Raw genomic sequence first — 19,381 nt, forward strand, 5'->3', positions numbered from 1 at the left:
CACATATTTCCAATTCAATACAAGACCACTTCATTTCACTAGACAAATTGATTAAAAAAACATCATGTGAGTGCTGATTTTCTATCTAATCTAAGGCACCTCCCTTACAAGCAAGGGTTACTTTTATGCCACTTTTAGCAACATTCCCACAAAATCATGATGAGGGCACTATAAATGGGCTTCACACATTTTACCCACGTGGAGAACTGAACTCGGATCTTCAGCATGACATGCAAACACACTAACCACTAGGCTACCTCCAATCTGCTGAGGACTATGCAGACATAAAACTTTGTCACTGTGTCGAATAAACAGACAATCAAGATTGAAGGATAGCAGTAATATTCTAAAGTAAACTGGTTGTACCAGCAGTAAATAGAGAATCTCACTTAAGTGTCTACTGATATGAAATATATCAACACAAGTTGATAAAGTAAAAAATATCCAAGGCTGCCAAGGATGTTTTCACCTTTATCAACGAGTGATTATATAATTGATATCAGTAGGTACAAGGCTGAGATTCTATTTATCATCTGAAGTCATTCTTCATTAGTTTTCAATGAAAAATGTACATCTCTGAACACAGCACTGCCACTAGATTTGCAGTGTATTGATGTCATAGCATTGTGACATCATCAAGTTCATGACATCATAGTAATGTCAGGGCATTGTGCAAAATCTACTGTCAAAGCGGTATCTCCTTGGAGATATCATCTGATCTCACACAAGCGATACCTCCTGTGGAACACAGTTTGGGGCGATACACAGTATGCAAGCATTGCTCCTAATTAATCAGGCTTCGACTGATGAATTCAGTGATATGACATCACAATCCCAAAATTTTATATCAGCCCAAAAACATGGGAGCCAAGGAACCCCTAATTATTAGTTTTAAGAGTCCTGGCAGGCAATACCAGGGTCCTGTGAAATAACAGTGGAGATAAAAGTATGTTTTAATCATTTCTTTAGAGCCTGGGCTAAATCATTGATTATATGGACTGACTGAAATGATGCATGTAACCACTCTGAAAAATAAACAATCCAACACATATCATTGTCATTGATCTGTTGTTGGTACAATGAATAATACTGTGAGTCCCTCTGGACTGAGTGGGGTGTTTTTGCATCCATTTTCTACATTTGTGTGAATAAGACACACATTTGTGCACTGCATAAAACCCAGTATTATATAAATGGACAGATGCCAGTCTTAAATGTGGACAAATTGTTCGTATTATTCACATAATCTAGAAATTTTGACATTAACTGATACTTTTTGCCTTGGAGACTTGGGCAAGTCTAGCAGTATCCAAACAGTGTTTCCACGTTTTTTTCATACCACTACCACAGTTACTGCCCCTGCTAGTCTCCGCTACTGACCAGATGGCAAGGCTCTGTAACCTCCTTCTACTGCCCTCCATATGTGCATTCCAGTCCAATAAATAATTGACACTGGATCTACGTATATAGTGACAGCATGAAAGCCAGGATCAAAGGGCACCTGTCTGGTAAAGGTAATTGTATACCATAAAGTATTAATGCAAGTAATTGCTAGTGGTCAGACCCATACAGACTCTGACAATATGCACAACTCTCTATTGGAAACCTAATGAGCTGTAGAACACAGGTTATGGATTATTGGACATTACCAGCATATTGGCATTGCTGCAACGTAAATGCTATCTGTAACTTTATGACCATGATATGGCTCATCCTGTTGCAACTATTGAGAGGCCCAAGGTCTTGCCATTCTAAGCTTTATATGTCAGTTGTAACAGGGTGGTGGAGAAGCCTGGTGGTTAAAGAATGGGCTCGTCACGTTGAAGATCTGGGTTTGATTCCCTACATGGATACAATGTATGAAGACCATTTCTGGTGTACCCTGTTTTCACGCTGCTGGAATATTGCTAAAAGTGGCACAAAACCAAACTGTACACTCACTCACTCATCTTGTTGTCCCTACTGAGAGGCTGTCTGTCTAGCCTGATTGTCGACCTTATATGTTCGAGTCAAACGTAACTTTACAGAGAAAGTGTAACCCTAAATATAACATGTTACATTTGACCACTTTCTAAATGAGGGCGGTGGGTCAGCCTAGTGGTTAAAGCATTCGCTCGTCACGCCGAAGATCCGGGTTCGATTCCCCACGTGGGTACAATGTCTGAGGCCCATTTTCCGGTGTCCCCCGCCGTGATATTGCTGGAATATTGCTAAAAGCAGTGTAAAACCAAACTCACTCACTCACTCACTTTCTAAATGGCTTTGTGTAATCATAGCTTTTGTCCATGGGAGCTGTGATAATTTACACTTGTCAGAGGGACACATAAAGTCTATGATGTAGACTACCAGTTGTCTGCCTTCCATTTTTGTGGTGGCTGAGAAGGCTAGACGGGTAACTTTGTGAGCTGGCAAGGTAGTGAGTCAGGTGCCTAACTCTGAGAGAGTGAGACCTGATTAACAAGTGGGATTCAACCAAGCCAAAGTACTATTTCCTGACTATATCAGTGAGAAAAAGTAATCCCAAACATAAAGCGTCATGTTGCTAACATTGTGGAACAAACCTGGTGAATTGCTGACCATCTCTGGATGAAGTATGGTCGCCTCCCAAACAGGTGTGAGATCAGTTTTTACGGTGCAATATTTCAGTAACAACACAACGGCAGGGTTTTGTACACTGTACCCATGTCATGAATCAAACCCATGTCTTTAGTGTGATGCATGGATGCCACAACCACTAGGCTACCCCACTGCCCCTCACACATGATGCTAGCTGGTTAGTTAGTGTGTATTTAAACAAGCCTAAATATCATGTTCATCTATACAGTTACATAGAAAACATCTGAAGTATTACTCTTGCAACTGCAGTGCTACCAGCTACCATATATCTTCAAAGCATATAACATTTTGTTCCCAATTCTGATATTATGGAGACAAAATGATTCTATTTGTGATTAATGTTATCATTAAAGTAAAGAATTCATTATCTATGTCTCCTATTAAACATTAACAGTGACAAATAGTCCAATAGAGATGATGAAAAATCAATGCATAGTTCCTGTATCTTGTCAAATACACATTTCAATTCAAATTACTTTACAGCAACAGCGTGCTTGGACGCTCTAATTATACGAAACTGCACTAGAGTCTTCAGCGTACATGAAAGAACTTGCTAAATAAAACACCCATTACTGAAAGATAAATGAGCTAGAGGCAAAATATAGTATATGAAATAAAGAACCCTGCAGATATATTACCCTAATCTAAACTGAAAACATCAAAAAGAAAGGCAAGATCTGAAACTGATTCAATGCTCCTTATGTAGGCTGTCAATCAGCTATGAACTTCCTAAATCAATACAAAATACATTCAGTTTAATGATTTTCAATTTAGCAATTAGACAACAAGGCTGATCAGCCTAGATACCATCACGTGTCCGATGTTCTATCACTGAAGAGAAACGCTGAGCTCAAGGAAAACATGGATACTTAGTATCACCGACAATGGTTTGGTTACTAGTATCTAAACTGCTGTTAAAAGATGCACGCAAACTGAAGGTTAAGTCCATCCATATTTTGCTTTCATTAATGGTTGTTTCCAAGAGACCATTTGAGATAGTAAAAGACAGTTTGAGTTGGTGATGACAAGTCAACGAAGACAACAAATCCTTCAGGCAAGACCAGATTTATTTCTTGTTTACATATTTCTGTCCTCAGAAAACCTAATGGACAAAAATATAAATATCACCTGTCAAAGTAATATTGCTTCTAAATACTACAGGTACTTTTGGCAATTTATGAATTGTATATGGGCCAAAAAAAGTCTAAAAAACAAGTTTTGTAAGCTTACATTTTCGGCAAATAAAAACATTAGAATTTTATTTCTTGAGTGGGGAAAATATATTTTTATTTTTTACTTATTCTTGAAAGAATAGGACCAGTGCACCCATATATGCGAAATAAAACTGGTCTGGCCTTATGAGGCAATATGATAAATATCATGAATATTGGTTTACAAATACTTAGATTGCACAATGAACATATATCAATTATCAAGTCCATAGTTGATGTTATAATTATTCATGATACTCAGTGAAACAAGAACATCATAACTTTTAGACCATGCCAACATTGTTAGTTTATAATGATAAACCTCCTGTGAACAATCCTGTCAAAAACTGTTGACTAATATCCTGCCTGGCTTTGATATGTTTATCTTGTCTATCTCACTCCTATAAATCTCCCCAAATCAAGCAAAATCACTCATTTTTTTAAAAACTTAAGAATATTCAATGCGGTGATCATGAAAAACAAAATTAATTCATGAAATGATACTTCGCAATTCTAGTGACAACAAAACATGAATTGCAAGGATTATGGCTCAACACAACACCATATTGTCAAAGTCCAACAAGCCATCACACACTTCAGTAAGACAGTCTGTCCAGTCAAACAATTCTAGTGACAACAAAACATGAACTGCAAGGATATGGTTCAACACAACACTATATTGTCAAAGTCCAACAAACCATCACACACTTCAGTAGGACAGCCTGTCCAGTCAAACAATTCTAGTGACAACAAAACATGAACTGCAAGGATATGGTTCAACACAACACCATATTGTCAAAGTCCAACAAACCATCACACTTTTCAGTATTTCAGTCTGTAAAGTCAAACAATTCTAGTGACAACGAAACATGAACTGCAAGGATATGGTTCAACACAACACCATATTGTCAAAGTCCAACAAGCCATCACACACTTCAGTAGGACAGTCTGTCCAGTCAAACAATTCTAGTGACAACAAAACATGAACTGCAAGGATTATGGTTCAACACAACACCATATTGTCAAAGTCCAACAAACCATCACACACTTCAGTAGGACAGTCTGTCCAGTCAAACAATTCTAGTGACAACGAAACATGAACTGCAAGGATATGGTTCAACACAACACCATATTGTCAAAGTCCAACAAGCCATCACACACTTCAGTAGGACAGTCTGTCCAGTCAAACAATTCTAGTGACAACAAAACATGAACTGCAAGGATATGGTTCAACACAACACCATATTGTCAAAGTCCAACAAGCCATCACACTTTCCAGTATTTCAGTCTGTAAAGTCAAACAATTCTAGTGACAACGAAACATGAACTGCAAGGATATGGTTCAACACAACACCATATTGTCAAAGTCCAACAAGCCATCACACACTTCAGTAGGACAGTCTGTCCAGTCAAACAATTCTAGTGACAACAAAACATGAACTCCAAGGATATGGTTCAACACAACACCATATTGTCAAAGTCCAACAAGCCATCACACACTTCAGTAGGACAGTCTGTCCAGTCAAACAATTCTAGTGACAACAAAACATGAACTGCAAGGATTATGGTTCAACACAACACCATATTGTCAAAGTCCAACAAACCATCACACACTTCAGTAGGACAGTCTGTCCAGTCAAACAATTCTAGTGACAACAAAACATGAACTGCAAGGATATGGTTCAACACAACACCATATTGTCAAAGTCCAACAAGCCATCACACTTTTCAGTATTTCAGTCTGTCCAGTCAAACAATTCTAGTGACAACAAAACATGAACTGCAAGGATATGGTTCAACACAACACCATATTGTCAAAGTCCAACAAGCCATCACACTTTTCAGTATTTCAGTCTGTAAAGTCAAACAATTCTAGTGACAACGAAACATGAACTGCAAGGATATGGTTCAACACAACACCATATTGTCAAAGTCCAACAAGCCATCACACTTTTCAGTATTTCAGTCTGTCCAGTCAAACAATTCTAGTGACAACAAAACATGAACTGAAAGGATATGGTTCAACATAACACCATATTGTCAAAGTCCAACAAACCATCACACTTTTCAGTATTTCAGTCTGTCCAGTCAAACAATTCTAGTGACAACGAAACATGAACTGCAAGGATATGGTTCAACACAACACTATTGTCTAAGTCCAACAAGCCATCACACACTTCAGTAGGACAGTCTGTCCAGTCAAACAATTCTAGTGACAACAAAACATGAACTGAAAGGATATGGTTCAACATAACACCATATTGTCAAAGTCCAACAAGCCATCACACTTTTCAGTATTTCAGTCTGTCCAGTCAAACAATTCTAGTGACAACAAAACATGAACTGAAAGGATATGGTTCAACACAACACCATATTGTCAAAGTCCAACAAACCATCACACACTTCAGTAGGACAGCCTGTCCAGTCAAACAATTCTAGTGACAACAAAACATGAACTGCAAGGATATGGTTCAACACAACACCATATTGTCAAAGTCCAACAAGCCATCACACTTTTCAGCATTTCAGTCTGTCCAGTCAAAAAATTCTAGTGACAACAAAACATGAACTGAAAGGATATGGTTCAACACAACACCATATTGTCAAAGTCCAACAAGCCATCACACTTTTCAGTATTTCAGTCTGTAAAGTCAAACAATTCTAGTGACAACGAAACATGAACTGCAAGGATATGGTTCAACACAACACCATATTGTCAAAGTCCAACAAGCCATCACACTTTTCAGTATTTCAGTCTGTCCAGTCAAACAATTCTAGTGACAACAAAACATGAACTGAAAGGATATGGTTCAACATAACACCATATTGTCAAAGTCCAACAAACCATCACACTTTTCAGTATTTCAGTCTGTCCAGTCAAACAATTCTAGTGACAACGAAACATGAACTGCAAGGATATGGTTCAACACAACACTATTGTCTAAGTCCAACAAGCCATCACACACTTCAGTAGGACAGTCTGTCCAGTCAAACAATTCTAGTGACAACAAAACATGAACTGCAAGGATATGGTTCAACATAACACCATATTGTCAAAGTCCAACAAGCCATCACACTTTTCAGTATTTCAGTCTGTCCAGTCAAACAATTCTAGTGACAACAAAACATGAACTGAAAGGATATGGTTCAACACAACACCATATTGTCAAAGTCCAACAAACCATCACACACTTCAGTAGGACAGTCTGTCCAGTCAAACAATTCTAGTGACAACAAAACATGAACTGCAAGGATATGGTTCAACACAACACCATATTGTCAAAGTCCAACAAGCCATCACACACTTCAGTAGGACAGTCTGTCCAGTCAAACAATTCTAGTGACAACAAAACATGAACTCCAAGGATATGGTTCAACACAACACCATATTGTCAAAGTCCAACAAGCCATCACACACTTCAGTAGGACAGTCTGTCCAGTCAAACAATTCTAGTGACAACAAAACATGAACTGCAAGGATATGGTTCAACACAACACCATATTGTCAAAGTCCAACAAGCCATCACACTTTTCAGTATTTCAGTCTGTCCAGTCAAAAAATTCTAGTGACAACGAAACATGAACTGCAAGGATATGGTTCAACACAACACCATATTGTCAAAGTCCAACAAGCCATCACACTTTTCAGTATTTCAGTCTGTAAAGTCAAACAATTCTAGTGACAACGAAACATGAACTGCAAGGATATGGTTCAACACAACACTATTGTCTAAGTCCAACAAGCCATCACACACTTCAGTAGGACAGTCTGTCCAGTCAAACAATTCTAGTGACAACAAAACATGAACTGCAAGGATATGGTTCAACACAACACCATATTGTCAAAGTCCAACAAGCCATCACACACTTCAGTAGGACAGTCTGTCCAGTCAAACAATTCTAGTGACAACAAAACATGAACTGCAAGGATATGGTTCAACACAACACCATATTGTCAAAGTCCAACAAGCCATCACACACTTCAGTAGGACAGTCTGTCCAGTCAAACAATTCTAGTGACAACAAAACATGAACTGCAAGGATATGGTTCAACACAACACCATATTGTCAAAGTCCAGCAAGCCATCACACACTTCAGTAGGACAGTCTGTCCAGTCAAACATTTCCAGCATAGCGACTGTAACATTGTCTTCCAATCACTGTCACAAGAAATCAATTCTTAGTGTACATAACAGACTGTGGTGGACATATAATTTCCAAGGCGTACAGACTCATTCTTCCCTGAGAAAACAACCGTCCATCCATATTTGACCTTAATGGATCATGTAGTTCCGATACTTGTCACATCCTTTTCACAGTAAGTACACCACTTGACCTAAGATACACGTGTAAAGCTGTTGTACAAACAAAGGAGGCTATATAAAAATAAATACAGATTTGCATCCAAACTTTTTAATAATAACAATAGTGGATATTTGTAAAGTGCCAGTGTCCACCCATTCATGCATGCTCATCCCATTTTTAACAATGTGAGGCACGATGTGCTTAATGTCTTATTGTTTTAAATGTTCAAGATGTCTGAATATTCATGTTGACAGGTGTGATGCTCTCAGAGAATGAATATCTCATCTGTCTATGTATAAGATGTATTTCATTAAGTAAATATTTGTTCCAGCTACAGGTTTTCAGGGACATGTGAATATTTGGTGAAGAGTTTGGTACTGAGTGAGCGAGTGAGTGAGTCAGTGAAACAAAGGATCGAGGGAATCCCCATTAATGATTCCCACTGCCATGTATCAGTCATCTGTTGCCTGATCAATACACATAAGGTCTTGTTTACATGTCTTACAGATGACATGATCCAAAGATGCTGACTCTGCAATTTTACCCCTCTTGGTAGTCACATTGAGAGACAACAACAAAGACAGTTCTATGAGTGCATTATGTACTGTACCTGATGTGACAGTATGTCATATAGTCCTAGTAACAAACATATAAAAAAAGCCTCTGCAAGTCTACAATATGTTGATGATGATCATGATGTATTGTGCCTAATGGACAGTACAAGCTGAGTGAAGAAGGTCTCACAGTCCATGAAATCACCTTTCATTTTCCCTTTGACTTTTGCATCACAATGTTTAATTGGTTAGGTTAGGTTGTTGTTTTACACTGCACTCAGCAATATTCCAAGCTGGAAGATCAATTCTAACCCAGATCTTCATGGAGTTTGACAAGCATGGCATACTGAAGATCTATTCTAACCCAGATCCTCAACGGGGTCAGACAAGCATGGGTTACTGAGGATCAGTTCTCAGATCTTCTCAGGTGAGACAAGCATGGGTTGCTGAAATCAATTCTAAACCAGATCTACATTGAGTCAGACAAGCATGGGTTGCTGAAGATTTCTGTCAGCTTCAGGTTACATATTGGGGTGCCTTCTCAATTTCACATGCATATCTCCTGTGGAACAAGTATGGATGATAAATTCCTTAACACTGAAATCACCCTTTTTCAGAGACTAAGTACTAGTTTTAGCTGGTTGACGAGAAGCACTGAAGCAAGGACACTGTTGTATTGTGGGTAATTTCACAAAGACAGTTATGTAAGCTTAACTGGACTGTAGAACAGGTGAAAATGATAATACTGTAGTGCTTGATATTACTGAAAAATGGGTTGACGTCAGAATACAACAGACAACATGGAAAGGTGATGTAGTCATAGTGGGTCAAACCTTTGACTAATGGGGTTGATTTGCCAGAGGTCCCTAATATTGCTGGAATACTGATGAAACATGTCAATTCATACTCTGTACTTCCATTTTTTAGTTGTCTAAAATGGTCTATTCAAAAGCATTTCAAAGCCCAAAATACAAGGACATGTACAGTGAAACCTGTTTAATTTCAATCATTACTGAATTTTGCTAGTTTACAATACAATTTACCTGAGTAAAAACAGTGGATTTGTTGATATATTTCCAATAACATGAGAATGTGTGATTGCTGGGTAACCCTTTTTCATGGCAGCCACAGGTTACCCTGCAGTTTAGCAGAAACACGAAGGACGTTACTGGATGACGGTCCCATCATGGACAACCATGACTGATCACATGTCCTTTTGTCCTACCAATGGAAACGATACAGGAAGTTGTATCAAATATGGAGAAAAACAGAAAAGACAATGTCCAAATGGAACTTGCATCCAGCAGAATGCTTATCATAACAATTTATCAATATCCTGACAATTGGATATTAAGGAAGAAAATGTCTGCGAGCGGCAGTGCATGAGCACCTCCAACATCACATGACTGGCCTTTACTACAGATTACTGGCCAATCCGTTTTGGGTAATGACCCATGATTTTTTCAAACAGCTATTCATTTTACAGACACCACCTGCCACGAAAGATACCCCGAGGGCTTGCAGAATGCCAGGCTTTGTTAGGGGAATCGTTATGGTTATCAATATTCCAGGTAGGACTCTCAAGATAACAATTCCATCAAAATCGTATTCAATAAATAAAAATGCTTTTTTCAAGTGAGTGCATTAGGCCATCATGAAATCCAAATGACCTAAATCGGTTCAGTATGTCGAAGTCACTGAAATCTGTTTTATTTTGATGCTGAAAATAGGACTCAGTAATGTTCCAGCTTCGTTTCCTTGACAACACACTAGTGACTGATATTACTACTAATTTACTAGTGCCATCCAACATTGTTTAGGGGAGAAACACTACACTCTTACCACAGTATGGCACAGACTGCAGTACAAGGCCTTCACTTTGTTTCATGTTATTTCGGTATATGAGAATTAACTTTCGGGAAAATAGTGGACATCTGCCAAAGAAATGCATAGATTTCGACAAAATGATTCAATAGACATATTAGAAAAGGTTTAAACAGTTTAATAAAATGACAATATGAAAACTGAAAATTCCAAATTTTTGGACTGGATTATGGCATACATACAGAATCATTTCACCCCAAATATTGTTGAGTGACTTGACATTTGAACCTACCATGTCACTTAGACAGACTTCACCCTCAATTTTTAGTCACCTTAGATGCTGGGTTTCTTATGCTTTTATGACATGAAATATTTACTGAGAAAAGAAAATGCGTAAGTACAGCTGCCATTTCATGGGAGTTGAAAGTACACTTGTAAAGGAAGACTAGGATTATGATAGGATATTTATACACATCCATGCACTAGTACATGCTCAAGATGCTGGTATTTCGTTGTGACAACACTGAAAGAGTCTGCATAAAAAAGCTGGGTCACAGGTGGGCTTGATCCTGACATCTCAAGCACTGCATCACTAGCCTGGGGTCTTAGCCAACTTGCCCACGACAACCCCCAGAGCTTACCCATGAAGCCCCCTGATAGCCCACGATGCCCCCTGCTTGCCCACGACACCCCCACCTCACCCACAACACCCCCACTGCTCATGATGCCCCAGCTCACCCATAACACCCCCATTTCACCCACCTCGCCCCCAGCTCACCCATGGAGCCCCTCTCTCGCCCACAATATCCCCATCTCACCCACCTCCCCCCAACCTTACCTACAACCTCGCTCACAATGCCCCACCTAAACCATAATGCTCCCACTCTCACCCATGACATTCCCACCACTCATCCACAATGACCCAAACTCACCCACCTCGCCCCAAGCTCACTCGTGGCATTCCCACCTCCCGTAGCTCACCAACAACGACCCCCCGCTCACCCAAGATGCTCCCTGCATGCCCATGACACCCCCAGCTCACCTACCTCAAGCCCAGCTCACCCACAATGCCCATAAATGTTTGCCGATATACTGATTCACTTTGCATCTGACATAATTTTTGTTTCAAAAAAGCAGGAGCTGAGGGTTGGAACATCCATCGACTTTTATCTTCTTACTTAGAAACACTGAAACTTTTATTATAAAATATATAGCATGATTCTGCTTCATGCTGATACTGGCTGTTCCCATCACTTTCACAAAGACAGTAACAGACTAGTTCTTGTTACGCTGACATTAAAACATAGACCCAGACTAGGTGATACACCATACTTGCTCACAATTTCTAACCCAACAGCTGATATATTTTCCTCTTTTTGTGTGCTTTTATCATAGACTTCTTTCAATTTTTGAAAAAAAAACAACTTTCAAACCCACCAATAGAAGATAAATAGTGGTCTCATCTGCGGGACAAATAAATGACAGATATATGTCACTATCTTCCCCGACTTGTGCCTAGATCAAGGTCTGTTGCTATATTTCAAACACATATATTCCATTTCCAACTGGCAACAAAAAAGGCAGCCTTATATCTGCTGTAGACATATCCATCTTGATACTGTGTCAGAAAGTAATGCCTGAACAGGGATTTCTCTCAACCTCTCAGAAGTAGGTAATCTGCCCAAATCTACGGCAAATGTAAGTAAGAAACTCCCAAAGAGGATCTGAAAATATCCACCTCATGACATGGTAGAGTGAGCTGTCTGCTAACAAAGTCAATAATTGGGAAAAGTCTGGCAGTTCATCATACCTTCATTAGTTGCACACAGTGGTAAATAAATTTATCTGAATTTTTTAAAATTATCTTTAAAAAACGTGTTTTTCCCACAATATACATATAATGGGCACTTAGTTTGGAATCCTAGATAACTCTAAGCATGACTAATGTAACGGTCTCTACAGATTTTGCAATAGAGAGATATATTTGCATTTCAACTCAAAACTGGTAGGTTTATGATTGACAAGGATGTTCTTTGATGAAGAGTACTTATCAGGTGATTTTTAATATTTATCCAACACTTTCAATGCAAAACACTGAAAAATGTCTGTACACAAGTTCAGACAGCAAACATCTGTTTCATCAATTACCTACAGAAAATTTGAAACGATAATTTACCATCTGAACAAAAACAATCACTTTCAAAAGACTCCTGCAATAAAAATTTGTCAATTAGACGCACACCTTGAAGTAAGTTTTTAATCAGTTCAGGTTTATGCGTACATATACATTACTAAGTAACATTAGATCTTGGTTCAGTAGCGGACTTCTCATATGACTCACTCACAACTTTTTCTAAATCACTACAGCAAAGTTTTACTCCAGCGAGGGAAATGCATTTCAGTTTCTAGACTTCAACAATATTCCCCTTTCCAGGTATAACTTATTCATCTTTTCCACTACTCACATGTTATTCCTGCACCCTTTGCATACAAAAAAATGAACTTTTCAAAATTGTTTGAAGACAAAACTGAAAATCATTTAACATCACTGAGCAAAATGGAACTAACCCTACTTTGATAAGGCATTTGTGTTACATAAACACGGGTCTGTTTCATAAGGGAGTAAAGCCTGAAGTAATACAGGCATGAGTGAGTTCAATTTTACACTGCTTTCAGCAATATGATTATGGGGGACACCAGAAATGGGCCTCATACATTGTACCTATGCAAAGAATCGAACCCTGGTCTCTGGCATGACAAGTGAATGCTTAAACCACTAGACTACCCCACCTCCCTGTGATGCAAGAGATGAGCACAGGTATGGTACAGGTGAACCTAGAAAAGTATTTGGGATGACCTAAGATTCAAACCCAAATCAAAGGATTCTGGCATGGAGAACACTTTATACATCTCTGTAAATCAATGACTGATATATATCTCAAGAGATAAGTAAGAAAACCCACAGATGAAAGGTAAACTATTTACATCTCTGGTCACTGATATCATTAACATGGGAATAAGTTATAAAGCTTAATCGCTTTTTGTGTGTAATCTGATATGAATAAACATTACCTGTAATCTAATCAAGTATAAATCAGTATGTGCAATAAAAGGTAGTTTCAGTTTTTAGGTAATGCACACCAGTCCAAATCCTCATTTGTTTTTTCATGGATCAGAAGATTTTTTCATGAACTAAGTACTGTCATCCCTTAATCTGTTTCCCATTACAGATGAGTATCTGAGACTTTTCATATTTGATACTGATATCATACTGACAAATATATTCCCAATAAAAACATATTATCTCAGCATAATTAAAACAACACTTGAGTGGAATATACCATCCCTCTCCATCAACATCCTAAGAAAATCACTTTCCTACGTGATACTGTCCATTAGGTCTGCATTATTCTGAAGTGAGTGAGTGTGTAACTTTTGCATAATGTCACATTAGCAATTTTGCAACTATTCTGTACTTTAATAGAGTGATGCTATGAAACAAAGCTTGTAAATAATCGATTCTGGAAAGCAGACACCAGTGATTAATACTTTCAGCAAAATCTACACATGCTATGTTATGTAATGACTTTCTGTCATCAACAGCAATTACCAAATCATACTAATAGGGAGATTGAGTCAAACTAGTACGAGAGACTATTTTAAAAAATCATTTTAATACCAATTAACTCATTTTAACAATAGCTGTTGCCCTGAATATGTGAAAGTACTGTTTGTATCAAGACATGATACAGTATCATATCATCACATGACACATGAACATGTACCTAATCTGCAGTAATATCTCACATTATTACAGCATTCAGAGACATTTGCCTGACATGCATGTCTTGTTTCTCACATACAAACTTAAAACTTCCATGCTGATGCACTCAGGTGGAACAATATACCTGATTAACTGCTAGGCTGTCAGTGATCAGGCAAAGGTGTCAGGCAATTAATAGCACTGTATATTCCGCTAAATTAACACACAAAAGTTAAGTACTGAAGCACTAAGTCGTACGCGTGCTGTCGTCACAGCTCATTTGGAAAGACATTTCTCTGCTCCATTTGCTTTGGTTAGGTACAATGGCCTACCTATGAGAATATTTATGCGATTCTGTGCAAATATACTGACATGGTTTGACGATGATGGCAACACTAAAGCAACATTTAGCTGCACTGATTCTACTTCCAAAGGTTCAGCACATCGAGTTTGATGCACATCCAGTGTGTAAACATTAATATCACCTGTATAAAAACACCTGTAATATCCTTACCTTCCACCCATTCCCTGCATCTTTGTAATAAGGAAAATTATCACAAATCCACTGATATATCTCGCTTAGTGTCATTTTCTTTTTAGTTGAACTGTTGATTGCGAATGTGATCAAATTGGCATAGCTGTAAGGTGGTTTCCCATCTTTTTGTATCTGATGTCCTTGATTATCGTACGTTGCATTCGTATCCAAGGGTGAATTTGGGCCCTTTCTCATGGCCAGTTGTCCACCTGAGGCTTTGGATAGGGGGTCGAGGGCACCGTTGGGCCCCCCTAAACCTGCCCCTCCCATCGCCCCACCCACACGCAGGCGGTGGAGCCAGTCCATAGCAGTTAGGGAACTCTCCAGCTCCGCCATCTTGCAGGTACTTGTTCACCGTACAACCTTGTGACGTCATTTATGTCATCATGCGCTATTTCCGTTTGGTTTTAGTTGCATTCTTTTTATGTCAATGAGTGAATGTATTGTGTCATTTTTGAGTACGTATGCTGTACAAGTAATAAAACGTCAAAAATATACCGCCAGGGATCCCTTACAATGACTTCAAAGCGGGACTATTTCTTCTCGCGGATGAATCGACCAAAGCTCGCCAAAGTAGCTTCATTACCCCCAGCAGAGTTGCATAGCAGCCGATGCTGACCTCTGACCCATATTGCGGGAAATTATTTCCGCAATGTCACACGTGTAGGTAAAAATGTAAACAGAATTGTCATATGTTGGCGCCGAGTTGACATAATTCGAACTAAGTTCAGGTTGACTTGGGGAAAGTTGTCGTATAAAATTCTTGCGGATAAGTATATGTCAGTACGGGAGCATGTCATGTGTTACAGTCAATATGTGAAATCTGTTGATCTGTTAATGTGTAAATTGTGATTTGAGAACAATTCACAAAAATGCGTAAATAACATTATCATTTTAGAAATATATTGATATTATGTCAATGTAACTTACAAGTAGACTGACATTGTTCAGAATAGCTAAGTTGTTTTTTTTAAACAGACTAATAATACTAATATTTTTTATGTGTAAAATTATATAATTAACGTTTCCGTTTGATCCTTTCATTTTAGTCATGGAATATGGAAATCGACTTACATATCTCAGGTATCCGTTCGGATAATGCGTATGTATTGACAGCTTTTTGTATTTTGAAGGGAAAAAATAGACTTTTTGTAAATTGGCTGAGTCAAAATTGACTAGGTATAAAATACCAGATATATGCACAAGAATCCGCTCTCAGGAAGTTATAATAATGTAATATGTGGGAGCCGATGGGAGTCGTCATGAAAATTAACACAGCAACACTGGTAGTTCGAGTATCAGCCAGACATCATCAATCCGGGATCAGAAGCTATGTTACACAAGACGCCACATGTAGGATCTGAATAGATGTAAAATAGAAAAATAATAATAGTTCCAGAGGATTATGTAAAATAACCTGGCAACGAAAAGAACGCAGACAACATCCCACAATTCATCCACAAGAAAGACGCTGCAGACATTGGTTGGATGTTAGCAGTGCAAACAAAGTAGTACTTCAAGACATTATTTCCTTCACCTTGGAGACTAGACGGGTGTATTTCCCACTTGTCAGACGCCATGACTTTCTTGCTTGCCTGTCGTCATACCCCAACATCGCTTCTCAAAGGATCCCTCATCAGTTTGTCTGGCCCAAATGTGATTGTTTAACAGCCTCCATATAGGTGGAACGGTGCTACCTGGGGCGCTAAACAATATAAAATAATATATATTTTAAAAAAAATAAAACAAAAAACGAAATTCCACTGATTAGCAATAATATTTAGTGTACGCTAACTATGTAAGATGAGTATTTTTTTATCCTTCCTTTAACATGCAGTCGTACAACTGAGATCAGTCGAGCGTTAAATTTGTACACATAGCACTTGTGAATCAGCCTGTTACACGTAATGCTGAACGTTGCAGCAACGATTAGCCAGCTCGCTGATAAGAATGCTATATACCCGAAGCAGTAAATCAATAATACTGTAGGAAATGCATTGGGGGTACTATTCAAGGTGGAGGAAATGGTTTCTTGAAATAATATTTAGTTTTACACTGTTCATATTCACAAATCAATGACTGCAATTTCCTTCAGGTGTGTGAATTGTGTGATTGGGATCTACGTGGAGCTTTAGCCTCCAGTTCAGTGTCCTGCTTTCCTTCATGTACATATTGGTGAAATGCACGCGTAATGAGTGTTGAAAATACCTGATTTGGCATACGGCATCAGTGGGTTTTTCTGCGGAAGTTGCAGTCTTGAAATATGGGGCTGGATGCCTTATACAACAGATACACTTTTTCATAAAATTGCACTGAGTAGCCATTACTGAGGTCTCTTTTTTATCAATATGTCATGGTCAGTTTATGTATGTGGATGAACTTACTGTTTAATGTATTTTCAGTAATAACTGAAAGAATTTTCGAACATTTTTTTCTGTCTTTTTTTTCTCCATTAGTTTGCTTGGGTAATGTTCGTGTTGTGCACGTGTTTGGGGTTGAGTGGAGTGGAGGGAGGCGTTCTTTAGACGACGTGTATTGGTTGTGGTGGGGTTGTTTTCTCCTTTTTTTCATATTTTTATTTTTTTTTGTTTGCCTATTCTTCGGCGGCGCGAGGGAGGAGGTTGTGGGGTTTTTTTAGTGAGGGACACTTTGTCCTAAGCAGAATGGTTTTATATCTTTGCAAAAAGATTACTGTTTGTGAAAGTTTCCCGTTACATCTTAAGTTATTAACTAAAACAAAATACAACATGCAACATATGTCATATTTGGGATTTCACTTTCTTAGTAAAGTACACATTCCAGTAATTATTTTTCTTTCTTTTTTTAAGTATATATACTATAATCTTTATTCAAAGCTTGTGTTCTTTGAGATACCTTTCAAAAAATGTATTCGGAAGATTGAAATAGAAATAGTTCAGAAACAAAATCCCCGAGGGAAGATCCTGGTCAAATTAGTCTTCAGCAATCCATACTTGTCCTAAACCGAGGCGACTCGGATCAGGTGGTCAGGGTCGCTGACTTTGGGGACACGTTTCATCGTATCCCAGTTGCGCAGGTCAGTGCTCATGCTGTATAGTACTGAGTTGACTGGGTCAGTCTCGATTATTTACATGTAGCTGAAATCAGATTATAGATATATTATATGGTCTCTGCTGAAATGTTGCTGAGTGCGGTGTAAAACTAAACTCATACACACTCACTTTCAGGTCAGAACACCCAGTCACCAAGAACCAACGTTTGTCGTAAAGGTTCATTGCAAAGGGAATCGGGTGGCCAATCAGGCTTTGTGATAAGGTGTCAGAATAGACCCCGATGACGGGCTCATGCGCTTAATCACCGGTCCAGAGTCAGTAATCCAAAGATCGTCATGCATCTATTTTAAATCTATTTCGTCTCTTTGGCTTGACACTCCGCATCTAGAACTACAACGGTTCAATTCTTCCTCGATCAACACACCAGGTAACATTTCAGTTGCACAAACATTTCAACTCCAAAATAAGTAACAATCTCAACTCCACAAAATCAACACGTTATAACTATTGCTAGAAACATGTTTATTGCCCAACTCTGGCACCTCAACTCAAGCGCATTCAGCCTAATCTTCAGCTTTATTGTAGAACGTACTTCAATTCCCCAACAATGACTCACTGCAACATTGCGATCCAAGATTTCTATTACCCCCGACATGTTCGACCCGTACCCTCCAACACTGACACCTAAACCCCGTGTACCCCTGCACCCCGTTCCACCCCTACACCCCACTCACATACCCGATTTCACCAGCAGCCTTTCACTATACGTGTGCACACACGCCACAGCAAGCACATATCATGAAGAGTATAGTTCCCTATCAGTAATTGCCTTTATGACAACCACCCGTCCTCCCCCGCTAATCTACCTATAAATTGGGTCACGTGGCCTCAGTTCACGTGTTGATTGAGAGGTCGCGAATCAACTCGAACGTTTGGCGTTCAATATGGGTCAATACATGGGTCTTTGTGTGACACGGACTCGTTATAACGGCAGTTAACAGTATTCCTCGGCCTTGATTCTCACAGAAGCTTGACAACAAAGACTTGTTCCGTCACGCAGTCGGTGCACGAGGAGCGTCAGCCTTGACGGCAGCCATTGAACGAGATGAATGTCACAACTGCAGACATTATGAAACAAAAACAAAAGACACTTTGCAATATTAACTTGAACCCTCCAAGAATCTCAAAATAAACAATAGCTCCTCTCTGATGCGTCAAAAAGTGCTATATGATCAATATTTGCAAACACTATATGACGAAACAATCACTTTATTGAAATTGATATGTATGGGTTAGGAATAGCTGTCTAAAACAATGTTGATATTTCGGACCAGCAATTACTCAATGCCGGTGAAAATAGATGCTAAAATATTTTATTTCGATAATTTTTGCGCGATGTCGTCTTCATATTGAGAGTAAATGAATTATTATTCGTGTGTTTCCATGCACACACACACGCACGCACGCACACATACAGAGAGAGAGAGAGAGAGAGAGAGAGAGAAAAGAACGAGAAAAGTAAGCACCCTTGACTAACATCT

At 38.7% G+C, this 19,381-nt stretch overlaps 1 protein-coding gene across 3 annotated transcripts in view; it reads right to left on the reverse strand.

Annotated features, from left to right (window-relative positions):
* The window catches only part of LOC137268067 (forkhead box protein J3-like), a 47,733-nt gene extending 32,578 nt beyond the window's left edge, over nucleotides 1–15,155 (reverse strand). For all 3 annotated transcript variants that reach the window (XM_067802569.1, XM_067802570.1, XM_067802571.1), the window contains exon 1: nucleotides 14,788–15,155. In XM_067802569.1, coding sequence (XP_067658670.1) covers nucleotides 14,788–15,144 — 357 coding nt within the window. In that variant the 5' untranslated portion in view covers nucleotides 15,145–15,155. The remainder of the gene's footprint in view (nucleotides 1–14,787) is intronic.
* Nucleotides 15,156–19,381: the final 4,226 nt, after the last annotated feature.

The sequence above is a fragment of the Haliotis asinina genome, chromosome 16, assembly GCF_037392515.1.
Source record: "Haliotis asinina isolate JCU_RB_2024 chromosome 16, JCU_Hal_asi_v2, whole genome shotgun sequence".
NCBI lineage: Eukaryota > Metazoa > Mollusca > Gastropoda > Lepetellida > Haliotidae > Haliotis > Haliotis asinina.